The sequence below is a fragment of the Astyanax mexicanus genome, chromosome 4 (genome assembly GCF_023375975.1).
Source record: "Astyanax mexicanus isolate ESR-SI-001 chromosome 4, AstMex3_surface, whole genome shotgun sequence".
In the NCBI taxonomy this organism is placed as follows: Eukaryota; Metazoa; Chordata; class Actinopteri; order Characiformes; family Acestrorhamphidae; genus Astyanax; species Astyanax mexicanus.
Window position 1 is genome coordinate 1318702 of NC_064411.1, and position 15516 is coordinate 1334217.

Consider the following 15516-nt stretch of genomic DNA (forward strand, 5'->3'; position numbering starts at 1 on the left):
AATAAAATGGATATACTGGATCTTAAACATTTTGACTGAAAAACGGTTTTAGTTTGATTTTGTTATGCAGAGAAATGTCTGTATATTAAAGGTAACGATTGTTACTACTCTAAAACTAAATGACTCAGTAGCACCTCCTCTTATTCTTCAGTTAAACGCTCCTTCCTCTCACAGAATAAAGGAAGTGAGGTTGAGGTTTCATTATACATCATGTTCAGCCCGTGTCTCACTCAGTCGGCGCTTGAACCCACAGTAAGATGGCTGCTGCAGCTGTTTTCGCACAGTTGATCGTTGCTCTGTCCATCCTCTTCTCAACCGCAGGTAGAGATTACTTTAATCTTCAGTATTTCTGTTTCAGTAGTTCCTGCATTTTAGTTCAGTTTAGTTTTGTGACTAAAGGAACATACATACAATCAATTCCAGTCATGAATAAAGGAGATAAATCTTTTATTGATGCAGGATGACGGCAGTGTGTATAAACTATATTAAGATATATTTGACAAAAATACAAAGAAAGGTAGTATCATTTTATAAATATACGATTATAAGACTTAGGTCCAACCGTACAGTGTAAAAATTAGGGAAAAACATAATATAATGCATTGTTTAACGGTTATATATAAGTGGTTTATATAAAGCTTCTTTAGTTCTGTAACACTATATAAAATTTAAATAGCTGACATAAGTAATAATAAAGTAATAATATTACAATGTTTTAGGATGTTTATTTAATAGGGCAGTTTATATTATAATTTAGATCAATTTGATAATTTGTTTCAATACCATTTGTTAGATGTGATCAAACGTAATATTAAAATATAGGACATTACTATCATGATATATTCTTATCCTGTTCATTTGTACTGATAATGTACTGATAAACATTAGACTTTCATATATTTTACATTCATTACACACACCTGAAGTAGTTCAAGCCTTTCATTGTTTTAATATTGATGATTTTGGCAAAAAAGTAAAGAATCTCAAAAAATTTGCATATTTCATCCGACCAATAAAAGAAAAGTGTAATACAAAAAAAGTCAACCTTAAAAAAATTATGTTCAGTTATGCACTCAATACTTGGTCGGGAATCCTTTTGCAGAAATGACCGCTTCAGTGCGGCGTGGCATGGAGGCAATCAGCCTGTGGCACAGCTGAGGTATTCTGGAGGCCCAGGATGGTTCTATAGCTTAAGCTCATCCAGAGTGTTGGGTCTCACGTCTCTCAACTTTCTCTTCACAATATCCCACAGATTCTCTGTGGGGTTCAGGTCAGGAGAGTTGGCAGGTATTACGTCCTCTAGGGGTAGAACGCAATAAAGGTTTCAAGTGAGTGCCCACTCAGCATCAGATCAAGCAAAAACAACTCAAAATAATTAAGTAAAATTTTATTTTGCTCTTAAATGACACATTTGACCATTTTCCAGCTTCAAAACTAAAGAGACAAAAAAAGACAGGGTCCAATAACTTCAGGGTGACCCCAGGCCAAAACAACAAACAAAAACATCTAAACAGGAAAAAAACATTTAACTTACCCTGAAAACAAAGAAAATAGAATACAAACAATCTACCCTGCCTACTCTCTTCAAAAAACAGAGCACTCTGGGAACAGCCTATTCGTTCAGAAATTTCTTTCTGTGTCTTACTGTGTCTAATACAAAAAGTATTTCAGGATTGAGTGTACCATTGTAGGGGATGCTTTGTAAGTTGGACTATCTGCTGGGAAATATTTTGAAATATTATAATCTGAATAATATTTTATTAATACATGTTAGCCCTATATTGCTAAATAGTTATTGAGAACTTAATAAACACAATTCTACATTGTAGAGATCTTTGACACGCATATAATGCTTTACACTTTGATCTTCATAAAATTTATACACACAGTCATCCTGCATCAGTAAAAGGTTTATCTCTTGTATTCATGACTGGAATTGATTGTATATCTGTTCCTTTGGTCACAAAACCTGGACTAAAAGGCAGGAAATATCCACGCAGGAGCGCATGCTCTCCCCACAACGGTAGGTTTCTCACGGTGGGGGAAGCCGACGGCTCGTCTGCGCCACCACGGCTAAATCTGCTTTTCTGTTTTATCTAACTGTGACACTATAGCATTAATAATTAGCAGGTTATAAATGTAGATATAGTTTTGAGAAAATTATATGTTTAAATGTATGTTTAATTTACATTTAAGTTGCATACAAGTGTAATTTAGACTAACATGTCCCTCAAAATAGTACAACTCTTCTTATATTATGACATTAATCTCGTAAAATCACAATTTTAATCTCCCTCCCCCACCGTTTCACCTTCCCCACCGTTTCACCTCTCCCACCATTTCACCTCTCCCACCGCTTCACCTCTCCCACCGCTTCACCTCTCCCACCGCTTCACCTCCCCCACCGCTTCACCTCCCCCACCGCTTCACCTCTCCCACCGCTTCACCTCCCCCACCGCTTCACCTCCCCCACCGTTTCACCTCTCCCACCGCTTCACCTCTCCCACCGCTTCACCTCCCCCACCGCTTCACCTCTCCCACCGTTTCACCTCTCCCACCGCTTCACCTCTCCCACCGTTTCACCTCTCCCACCGTTTCACCTCTCCCACCGTTTCACCTCTCCCACCGCTTCACCTCTCCCACCGCTTCACCTCTCCCACCGTTTCACCTCTCCCACCGTTTCACCTCCCCCACCGTTTCACCTCTCCCACCGTTTCTTCTTCCCCACCATTTCACCTCTCCCACCGCTTCACCTCTCCCACCGCTTCACCTCTCCCACCATTTCACCTCTCCCACCGCTTCACCTCCCCCACCGCTTCACCTTCCCCAAACGCTTCACCTCTCCCACCGCTTCACCTCTCCCACCGCTTCACCTCTCCCACCATTTCACCTCTCCCACCGTTTCACCTCTCCCACCGTTTCACCTCTCCCACCGCTTCACCTCCTCCACCGTTTCTTCTTCCCCACCGTTTCTTCTTCCCCACCGTTTCACCTCTCCCACCGCTTCACCTCTCCCACCGTTTCACCTCCCCCACCGCTTCACCTCCCCCACCGCTTCACCTTCCCCAAACGCTTCACCTCTCCCACCGTTTCACCTCCTCCACCGTTTCACCTCTCCCACCGTTTCACCTCTCCCACCGCTTCACCTCCTCCACCGTTTCTTCTTCCCCACCGTTTCACCTCTCCCACCGCTTCACCTCTCCCACCGTTTCACCTCCCCCACCGCTTCAACCCTCCCACCGTTTCACCTCCCCCACCGTTTCACCTCCCCCACCGCTTCACCTCTCCCACCATTTCACCTCTCCCACCGCTTCACCTCCCCCACCGCTTCACCTTCCCCACCGTTTCACCTCTCCCACCGTTTCACCTCCTCCACCGTTTCTTCTTCCCCACCGCTTCACCTCCCCCACCGCTTCACCTTCCCCACCGTTTCACCTCTCCCACTGTTTCACCTCCCCCACCGCTTCAACCCTCCCACCGTTTCACCTCCGCCACCGCTTCACCTTCCCCACCGTTTCACCTCTCCCACCGTTTCACCTCTCCCACCGTTTCACCTCCTCCACCGTTTCACCTCCTCCACCGTTTCTTCTTCCCCACCGCTTCACCTCCCCCACCGCTTCACCTCTCCCACCGTTTCACCTCCCCCACCGCTTCACCTCTCCCACCGTTTCACCTCCTCCACTGTTTCTTCTTCCCCACCGCTTCACCTCCCCCACCGCTTCACCTCTCCCACCGTTTCACCTCTCCCACCGTTTCACCTCCTCCACCGCTTCACCTCTCCCACCGTTTCACCTCCTCCACCGTTTCTTCTTCCCCACCGCTTCACCTCCCCCACCGCTTCACCTCTCCCACCGTTTCACCTCTCCCACCATTTCACCTTCCCCAAACGCTTCACCTCTCCCACCGTTTCACCTCCCCCACCGCTTCACCTCCCCCACCGTTTCACCTCCTCCACCGTTTCTTCTTCCCCACCGCTTCACCTCTCCCACCGTTTCACCTCCCCCACCGCTTCACCTCTCCCACCGTTTCACCTCCTCCACCGTTTCTTCTTCCCCACCGCTTCACCTCCCCCACCGCTTCACCTCTCCCACCGTTTCACCTCTCCCACCGTTTCACCTCCTCCACCGCTTCACCTCTCCCACCGTTTCACCTCCTCCACCGTTTCTTCTTCCCCACCGTTTCACCTCCTCCACCGCTTCACCTCTCCCACCGTTTCACCTCCTCCACCGTTTCTTCTTCCCCACCGCTTCACCTCTCCCACCGTTTCACCTCTCCCACCATTTCACCTTCCCCAAACGCTTCACCTCTCCCACCGTTTCACCTCCCCCACCGCTTCACCTCCCCCACCGTTTCACCTCCTCCACCGTTTCTTCTTCCCCACCGCTTCACCTCCCCCACCGCTTCACCTCTCCCACCGTTTCACCTCCTCCACCGTTTCTTCTTCCCCACCGCTTCACCTCCCCCACCGTTTCACCTCCCCCACCGCTTCACCTCTCCCACCGTTTCACCTCCCCCACCGCTTCACCTCTCCCACCGTTTCACCTCTCCCACCGCTTTACCTCCTGGGGAGCCCCTGTGTTCAGTGTGGTGAGTCCAGCAGCCAGCTGCACAGTGATGTGCTCAGCCCCAGACTGTCCAGTTTGTAAATGAGCTGTTGAGGGGATGATTGTTTTGAATGCTGAGCTAAAGTCAATACAAATGATACATGGTTTTAAATTTGTATTCTAACAAAAACTAAAAGTGTAACGTTCAAGGTTTTCAGCCCTCTTTACCCTGAAACCCATATACAAGGGCCATCACGCCTTCAGAAGTCACTTAATAAGTTAAGAGTTTATCCAGCTGTGTGTAATTTAGTCTCAGTATAAATACAGCTGATCTGTGAAGACCTCAGTGGTCTTTAGTGGCTGTTGTAGCTACAAGTCATGTAGAAAAACAGTAAACATGTGGAAGAAGTTCTGTGCTCAAATCGGAACAAAGTTAAACAATTTGTCCCAAATATAAAGCGCTATGTGTGGCGTAGAATTAACACATCTCATCACCCTGAACACACACCATCCCCACTGTGAAGCATGGTGGTGGCAGCATCATGCTGAGGGGCTGCTTCTCTTCAGCAGGGACAGATTTAGGAAGCTGCTCAGAGTTGATGGATGGAGATAAATAAATACAGAACAATCCTAGAACAAAAAAGACTTGAGACTGGGAAGGAGATTCACCTTCCAGCAAGACGATGACCCTAAACATACAGCCAGAGCTACAGTGGAATCATTTTTAAAGAAAAATGGGTGGTAGATGGTAGATTCAAACCCCAAAAGACCTGCAGCTGAAATTGCAGTGAAATATGGCTCTATTAATATTGATATAGGGGCTGAACACTTTTTTTTATTTTAAAAACCATGTATCATTTTTGTTTCACTTCACAATTATGTCACTTTGTGTTTGTCTATCACTTAAAATCTCAATAAAATACATTTAGGTTTGTGGTTGTAAGGAGACAAAATTTAAAAAAGAGCAAGGGGTATAACAACTTTTCTATAGGCTTTATATTTTCCTTTGAAGCTGCAACAGCGCCCCCCTGTGGTTGTGTTTGACCATTCTATTACAAAAACTAACTGGCTGCGATTCCACAGAGGCCTGTCTTTGAAAAAAGTCACATGAATTCTGATGTTTTTTTTGGGTTTTTTTTTTTCATGTTTTGCACTCTTAAATGTTTCAGATTATCAATCAAATTTAAATATTAGTCAAAGACAACACAAATTAACACAAAATGTTTTTAAATGAATGTTTTTATTATTTAGGGAGAAAAAAATCTAAATCTACATGATACTGTGTGAAAAAGTGTTTACCCCCTAGTTAAAACATAATTTAACTCTGTTTTATCACATCTGAGTTCAATTTCTTCAACCACACCCAGACAGGATTACTGCTACACTTGTTCTCAATAAATACATCACTTAAATAGAACCTGCCTAATAAAGAGAAATAGACATCATACTAATATCCAAATAAATTCAGGAAAAATTAAAAAGAAAGTCATTGATCATCTATCAGTCTGGAAAAGGTTATGAAGTCATTTGTAAAGCTTTGGGACTCCAGAGAACCACAGTGAGAGCTATTATTCACTAATGGCAAAATCGTAGAACAGTGGTGAACCTTCCCAGAAGTGGCTGACCAAAATTACCCCAAGAGTGCAGTGATGACTCATCCAGGAGGTCGCAAAAGACCCCACAACATCATACAAAGAACTGCAGGCCTCACTTGCCTCAGTTAAGGTCAGCGTTCATGACTTCACTGTAAAAAAGAGACGGGCAAAAATGGTCAAGATGAAAACCACTGCTAAGCTAAAAGAACGTTAAGTCTCAACTAAGTCTCAATTTAAGACTTTTGGGAAATACCATGCGTGAATGACGAGACAAAGTTAAATTTTGTATGTGTGTATAACACTGCATTTCAGAAAAAGAACATCATGCCTACAGAAACACATGGTGGTGCTAGTGTGATGGTCTGGGCCTGCTTTGCTGTTTTTGACCTTAAGGTGAAAGGAACTTGGGTTCTGCAGCAGGACAATGACCCAAAACACACCAGCAAGTGCACCTCTAATTGGCTGAAGAAAAACAAAATGAAGACTTTGGAGTGGCCTAGACAAAGTCCTGACCTAAATCCTATTGAGATGCTGTGGATGATCTTAAAAAGGAGGTTCATGCTGAAAAACCCTTCAATGTGGTGGAATTACAACAATTCTGTAAAGAAGAGCCTTATATTTAAATTAGTTTGATGATCTGAAACATTTAAGAGTGAGAAACATTAAAACCCTTTTTCACACCATTGTATGGGAAATGCATCAGTAATATGTATCAGATTTCACTACCATTTATTGAAGTGCTGCGAGAATGTAGCCCTAACTTGATACAAATGTAGAAAAAAAGTGATCTGTAGCACACCAGTCACAGAGCTGGATTTAGATGCATGTCTGTGTTTTTGGTTTCGTAAGAGCACAAAAAATACGCCTTGCGCAGCTCAAAACACCCAAAAGGCATGTACTAATTCTCTTAATTAATCATTAATTAATCATGGGTGTGGTTAATTTTGGGCGGAAAGTAAAATAAACCAATCAGTGTGCCAGCTGTCATTCCCTTTAAGAGTCAGGTGTGCTCTGACTTTGGCGCTTTCGTATCTTAACAGCGTGGTTTTAGCTTTTGTGTGTCTCAGCAGAAGAAACTGAGCTGTTCGTTCACACTGTGAAGATACACCCGCAGCTCATTTAAGAGAACAGTAATGTTATTTTATTCTTTATTCTGTTTATTGTTGAGTTAAAAGCTGAATTTGCTCTGCAGAGTGTCCACGTGTGTAATAATCAAGAGTGTACACATGCATGGCTAAGAGAGGCGCACCTGTAAGATGGATAAGACAGTAGAGCTCCTGTGTTTTCTGCCGCCAACATAAAAAACACACCAGAAATTTACCTGAACACTTCCAGACCATAACGCCCATCAGTGTAGATTTATACCTAAACTCCCACATTATTTTAACAGCACGGTGACAAGGTATATCTATACCAATACCCATCTTAGGACCCTTTGTGTATGCTTTAGAACTTTTGTTTTATACTACAGATAAACATAAAATATAAATGCAGATTAAACACAAACTGAGTAATAACTATGAAATAAAGTGTTTTATCTCTTTTCTCTCTGCAGGATCCAGTGATCCAGTGTTCAGAGTGGTTGGAGATTCTCTTAAGCTGGAGATAAAGGGATCTGTATCAGAGTTTGTTGACTTTACCTGGACGTTTAACGCAACTGTTAATGTTCAAAAATATTATAAAGAATTGAAACATATTCAACTTGGCCCCTGTTATAAAGACAGAGCGAAGTTTAACAATAAAACCTGCAGTCTGATCCTGAAGAATCTAAAGAAGAATGATAGTGGACTGTATGAGGTTAAAGCATCCAGTGCAGCACATATAACTACTGCTATGTACAGACTCTCTGTTTTAGGTAAGTATTCTAGTGTAATAACTAAACGGAGGGAAATTAAGTCAATTAAGACAATGATTAAAAATAATTACCCATAAATAGTTTATATTTCTGCTGCGGTTGTTCAGACTGGAAGAGAGGGGGTGGAGCTATGTTAGCCTTGTGATTGGTCAGGGTTCTGTTGACATCAGCCTGACCACAATTACTACAACTATTTAAAACAAAACTCACATTTAGCTTTATATATATTGTCTTTTGCTTTATATATATATATTTAAATTGTTAGTGTTGATTGTTGGTGTGTTTTATTGTTGGTTTCAGTGTGTGATCACTGGAACTAAACTAATATATTTAATGTATGTTTTTATCTCAGATCCAGTGGAGCCTCCAGTTCTGACTGTCTATAACACCACTGACCCCTGTAACATCACCCTCACCTGCAGAGGTCACGACCTCTCTATCAACTCCACCTGTTATAAAAAGACCTGTGAGGAGAAGGAAGTGACATCATCTGGAGGCGTCGCCCTTTCCCTGTCAGTGCGGGACGGCGCCATCATCTGTAACTGTAGCAACCCAGCTAGCTGGAAGCAGGAGAATAAAACATTTACACACATCTTTGCTTATACAGGTACACACACACACACACACACACTTGTACACACACAGTATATTAAGGTTAATATGTTACAGATTATGGGCATACTCAGCTCAAACCTGATTTAGTTAAGTTCCCTCTAATGAATAAAATAAACCAAGTATCAAAACCTGAAACATAAATCCAATCACTTCCTCCCTCAATATTAGTTTAATATCAGTGATATCGTCTATATTTCTGTGTACATTTGTTTACTCACAAGAAGCTGACGAGAATAAGTTGTTATGAAACTGGAGAAATCCTTGGTGATACACATCAATTAATCTGTTAAACGTTCAGTCAGTTACAGGTAATCAATCTGAGAGTTTACTGAACGATTTACAATCTGATTAAATTCACAGTCACTTCATTACATGTTTGTTCAAAAACCTGGTTTATTTGTATTTCTGTTGAAGATAACTGCTAAACATTTTTATCTTTATGTACAGAATATATGGAAGTTCACTCAAGATCACACTGGACAGGGATCCTGATTGCAGTGGGTATCCTGGTTATCCTGGGTGTCCTGGTTGTTGGATATCTTTGGATTAAACAGAGAAGAGCAGCAGGTAAAAACACATTCTCAGTATAAATATAAATATCTCTCCACATCACAGAGACTGGTAGCTGGATAAAGAGATTGTTTAATTTTAGAGGTTATTTTAGAGAAAGATTTGGACACTTTTTATCACAAGAAATGTAGATTTATTCATTACAGGGAGGCTAAGCACTGACTAGGGGGGTCTAAAAGTAATCATTCTATCAGAGTAAAAAAAAGGTCCACGTTATTAATTTATTAATTTATTTATATAAAACACAGATTTATGTGGAGAAACATTTTCACCACAGCAGATTTCTGTTAGGTATAGAAATTATTACTTAACTTTCTTTACTCATATAAGAGGCTCAGATAAAGCAAAAACACCAATAATAGTACAGGCAACAGCAGTTCGTCAGTACTCAATATCAAATTGTTTAATATAAAACTGTTTTCAAATATTAACAAATCAAAGTTCACTATTCTGGTAATGTGGCACCACTGCCCTGTGTGTTTTAGTGTTCTGCTTAAAACAGGTGTAATAACGTTCATGCAGGACCTGATTACTGTAACTTCAGTCTGTCTCAGTGACGGTAATGATGATCTGGAATCGTATTAAATTGCACCACATTCCAGAACACACACCTTCTGTACATATGATAATATACTGTTAATATTACTGAAGATCATGAAGACAAATCAGCCAGTATATTACAGTCTGATACACCTAACCATTCTTTATTTCCTGTTGGAGGATTTCTTCTGAATGCACCTAATGAAGGGAAACCACATCCTTAAAACAGTTACTGTTTATCTACAACAGAAATTATTCATTTTTCATTTTCTAGATGCAGAACAGCGTGATAACCCCCTCTACGCAGGAGTGGAGGTAAGATCACTTAAGACATTTATACATTATTAATGTGTTTATAATTATTTAATCTAAAGCTTACAGTGGCCATATATAATCCCCTTTATTTAATTTCATTAATGAACGTATCTAAACATAAACATATATTACATATATTAAATATAGCTCTTGTGTCTACAGACCAGTGATCAGCCATCATCACCTGAAACAATGTTGAAGAAGGATTCTGCTGTGTACAGCACTGTAATCTCCCAGCATCCCAGTAATAAAGAAAAAAGACACATCACTGAAATCAAGGTAAACATGTTCAGCCTTTCAGAGATAATTAATAATAATTTATTAATAATACATTGGTTGACGGTTTTGTATATTAAAATATGTATATCATTAAAATATGTTCTGTATCTGAAGAATTTCAAGTTTGCTGTTAAGTTTGCTATGATGCTCAATCCAAATATCCGGCTTTTTTAAAAATGTGATAGTTATCTCTCTGATCGAATGTGTGTGAAAAAGATTGGGTTAAAATAGTTTTAGTGTTAAAACTGTAAAGAGTCCAGTTTGCATATGTGCTCAGCATTTTGGAGGGCACACTGTTTATTTGGTGTACGTTTTTGGTTTCTTTTTTACATAAAATTAACCGTAGGGATGCACTATGCAATATTTGGCAACTGAAAATATTCTGTCTGGTGTTCAGCTGAATAAGTGAAAACACCAAAGACTTTATAGTGAAACACTGAAACATTTATTTACTGCAAGTCATATTGCAGTGTTTATCGTGTAATTGTATTGTTTATTTACTTTTTAATGTATTTATTTATTTATTTCCACATTTCTTTTTTCTTTATATATGTCTGCACTTGTATGTAAATTAGGTAGGCGGTCCTATCCTAGCTCTAAACAGGATTGGTCAACTGGTGAATCAGGCAGAAGCAGACGGTTTCTAAACCTTCAATTTTTCTTATAATTCAGGGTTTCCGCCACGTTCATTTCAGTGCGGCGGTCCGCCACGCCTTCGTTCTTCCCCGCCACCCTTCGTGAAAATTCGGAGCCCGGCGTTTTTCCCGCGTTTGATCAGCGTTGCCCCTTCGGGGGTGGAAATCGGTAGTTAGTCATGCAGTGCCAACATAACGCGCGCGCGAGAGAGAGTGTGAGTATAGGACACAGCGAGAGAGAGAGACTGAAACATAACGCGAGAGAGAGAGAGAGAGAGAGAGCGCGCCTGTAAATAGCGAGAGAGAGAGAGAGAGAGAGAGAGAGAGAGAGAGAGAGAGAGAGAGAGAGACTGAAACATAATGCGCGCGCGAGAGAGAGATGAATTAAACAGTGATTAAACAGCTTCAACTTACGCAGGTGTCCACTCAGGCTCACTCACCTGGTGGAGTGAAAATCACGCTATGTTTCTGTTTCTGGAGCTGTCATAAAGCAAGGATGTAGGGCCCTAGAATAGAGGCACCCTAGAACAGCTCTGTGATGCATTTGTTTTCACGGTCCAGTAAACATTTTATTGTAATTAAATTAAAGATTAAAGATATTATTTGTCTGTTTTAATAAGCACAATTTTTAATTAAATTCAATAATATTTTTTATTTTATTTACTCATTCTCACATTTAAAATACCTAATACAGATAAGAGCGAATAAATAATACATATATATTCTGTTGTGCCCTTTCTCCTCTGTTATGTATAATTTAACATTTTGTGTTGCACACTTTTACGTTTACCGTATCTGAAAAAAGAACAATAAGGATTTATTTTAAAGAAACCTACTTTTTGCAACTTTTTGTTTTAAGTGGGCATTTTTCAGTGACAGTTAGAAATAAAGAAAATAACTGGAAACATGTGTAATTGTGTTATATCGTGATATCATTAACGTGATATAAATTATCGGTTCCCAACCGGGGGGTCCTGCCACCGCACCTTCAAGGAAATCCTGGGGGAAACCCTGTAATTAATATATATTTAAACAATATATATTTTTCTTTTCTTGAATCCATTTATTCAGAGATTACAAAACCCAGTAAACCTGCAAATGAAGACCGGATGGATGAACCTACATCAGTTGTGAGATTTATTATATAGGCTGTTAATGTTGATGAATAATGGTCTGTAAACATATGTCCTTGCTCCCTCAAGAGTTCCAAATTATTATGGACGTGTTATTTTTGCAAATGACAGTCAAATTCCGTTTTACTAAACAAGCGTCCCAATGATACGATTTTTTAAATTAAAATTCAAAATGCACTGAATGCACAACAGAGTAAAAAAAAATAATTGTAAAAAAAAAAAAAATGCAAATATTTATTTTTTGAATTTGCAGCAATTGGAGGTCACATTTACTGAAATCAAAAGCTATTTCAATCTAAAACATCCTCACAGGCCAAGTTACATGTTAACACAGGAACCATTCTTTGATATCACCTTCACAATTCCTGCATTCATTGAACTTGTGAGTTTTTAAAGAGTTACTGCTTGAATTTTTCTGCATGATGTCAGAATAGCAGAATCCCAGCTCTGCTGTATTGATGTGAACTGTCCCCACTCTCACAGATCTGCAGCTTGATGATGATGCTCAACTCTAAAGGCTCTATAGGCTTCAGGAGGTCAGGGGAAGATGGAGCCTCACCAGGAGATTCTCTCCTTTAATGCTCATAGCATCCAATCACAGAGCAGAGTTATTCTCTGCAGCATGAGATGATTCACATGCATCATCCTGCAGGAAGATGATTTTGCTCTGGATGGCACAGTTCTTCTTTTTCAGCAGCTTTAAATACCTGTTTGCTGCTTCGGATTGGACGAGAAGAACCCACATGCTATTGTGGCTGATGGTATTTTGATTTTTATAGTAATGGTACATGTTAATGGCGTGATGGTCGCTTTAACCCGCAGCTCGTTCTTCTATCGGTGCCGGCTCCTCATAGAGCTGCTGTGTCTTTAAAAGGTTTTTATTATTAGATGCTTCTTGTAAAGTATAGTAGTGTGAATATATTGTGTTTTCTAGACGTGAACAGACCAAGTTCTGTTTAAAGGAAGTAAAAGTCTCTGTAGCTGATGCTCCTTCTGCACTGCTGCTGCTGTTTTTCTTCATGTCTTGGAGAAGCTGTATATTCCAGCCGTTACGATTCTGAGATTAGCACTTTATTTCCTGTTAAAATGGTGGTTTTGTTCATTTCAATGTTTTTGGTTAATTCTTTGTTTGGATTCCTCGTCTAGACGCAGATTATTCACTTTGGGATATTTGCGTTTTTTTTATTTGATTTTTAATTGTTGTAAAAATTTGTTAGATTGTATCTGTTATTTTTCAATTTTACATGTATTTTTCTGTTATTTTTTCTATTCTTTCAAAGAGCAGGTCTTATTAGATTTATTTGTGACGTTTATTTGCTTGAGGTTGGTTTCTCTAAGTGTATATATTGGGCCTTATCAGTTCTCGTTTGTTTATTTTATTATTTTGGGGTTTTATGGTCTAAATTGATTAGTTTTACTTTGAGTTTATTTTGTGTTGTAATTCCTTGTTTTTATTTTTTATTTGTTTAATTTTATCTCTTTCTGTTGGGATTTTTCTAATAACAAGACAGACAACTGGGTTTTTACTAGTCATCATTTCCTGAGGTGAATTTCCTCAGGTGGTGTAGTCGGATTATAATTAAAGGGTATTTTTTATTTTTAACATCATTTTAGTCTGTATTATTCCTTTATATCTATTGTTCTTATTTCCCACGTGGATCATTTATACATCTACCATCTTTACACTGAGTAAAGCCTGTGTTTATTCTCTGGTTGATCCTGATCTGTCTTATTATTTTTTACTGTATGTTAATAAATCTAATTTGGATTGAATCTTATTGTCTGTCTTGTTATTAAATAATGTACTTAAGATAATAAAATTACAAAACATACTGACCCTGAACTCTTAGCCCTCAGAATCTGATTCAGTCATCAGTATCAGAATACTAGTCATTGGTTGAAATTATGATAGTGACTTAATAATGAATAACTTTATATAATTTGTAATTGTAATATTAATTAGAACTACAAAGTTTAGGTACTTTTAGGTATTTGTGTGAATCTGATTACTGTGATAACTGTTTTTTTATTTTTTATTAGTAACAGCTGAGTTTTGGTCACATTGTTTTTGAACACCCCTATTTTTAAGGAGTCCAGTAGCTGCAGTGCTGTGTGGTAAATTTTATTTTATCTTTATCTTATAAATGACTTTATTACTGCAGTTCTTCTTCTCCTGTCAGATTAATTCTAATTCTTCTCTTCTCTGCTGAAACTGAGACTCAGTCCTTAATCATGTTAATCTGAGCTAAAGGCTAAAGCTGCTGTTTCCATGTGGGTCAGCCAGACGTCTTCCTGTAGCAGTTTATTTTCTTTATTTGAAGGAGTAGGAAACAGTACTCACCGCTCTCTGACTTCATCTGTAATTTCTTTTTTTTTTACTGAATCAATCCTTTCTTTTAGTAAACTTTACTTCATTTCTGCACACAATATAACCTAATTACAATTACTTATTGTACTTAAAATTACTATACAATATTACTCAAATAATTTATGAAACATAATATATTATAATTCCTGAAATTTAAATATTTTAAGTTAAAACACACATTCAAATATTTACATGATCTAAGAATAAAAATAATATAAAAATGTATTACATGCCATTCATGTGTTGAGACAGTGTTATATGCGTTTTAACTAAAAAATATTTAAATTTCAGAAATTATAATACATTATGTATCATAAATTATTAGAGTAATATTGTATGAATTAAGTAATTTTAATTAGGTAATATTGTATGCAGAAATGAAGTAAAGTTTACTAAAAGAAAGGATTGACTGAAGTTCAGTTCACTTATTTACCCTGTGTAACATTTAAGTCTTGAAACTGAGTTGAAGTTACGTAAATGTATCTGAAATTAAATTTACTTAAACAAAAATAACACAAATGCAGAAACAAAACTAAAATTAAAAAAATATCTTAAGGGGAAAAAATGGGCTGCTGTAAAAAAAAAAAAAAAGTCCAGAAACTTTAGCTTTTCTGTCTTTCCCTGGAAGAAGGTGGAGGAGTAAATAAAGAAGAAGAGGAAAAGGATGAGGAGGAATTGGGGAAATGGTAAAGCCTATTCTTTTAAGATATGATGTTGATTACAAATGAACTTAGCCAATCACAACGCTTGCTTTCAGCACACGCCTAATACTGCCCAGCCAATCACAGCTGCTGGACAGAGCCCCATATAAAAAATATGAACAGTTCACTTTGAGAAATCAATAAACCCAATTAAAAATTCAAGAGATCATAACTTAATTTAGATAAAACAGAGACAGCCAAAAAGCTCATTAACACTTTTTTTTTTAATAACAATATTTTACGCAGTGTGGTGTGGTCATGTTATAAGTTATTACTTATAATGCTCTACATGGCGATGGGTTGGGATTAAAGAGGAAACAGCGCACACTTTATTAAAAATCAAGATTTTTTGGGGGGTGTTCACCA

General features: G+C 38.8%; 1 protein-coding gene across 1 annotated transcript; it reads left to right on the forward strand.

The window, feature by feature from the left end:
* The first annotated feature begins 257 nt into the window (after positions 1 to 257).
* On the forward strand, positions 258 to 12660 carry LOC125801639 (uncharacterized). Its single transcript, XM_049478417.1, has 6 exons — positions 258 to 321; positions 7695 to 7994; positions 8347 to 8601; positions 9994 to 10034; positions 10197 to 10313; positions 12565 to 12660. The coding sequence occupies exons 1-6, from the start codon at positions 258 to 260 to the stop codon at positions 12658 to 12660; spliced, it is 873 nt and encodes a 290-aa protein (XP_049334374.1).
* Positions 12661 to 15516: the final 2856 nt, after the last annotated feature.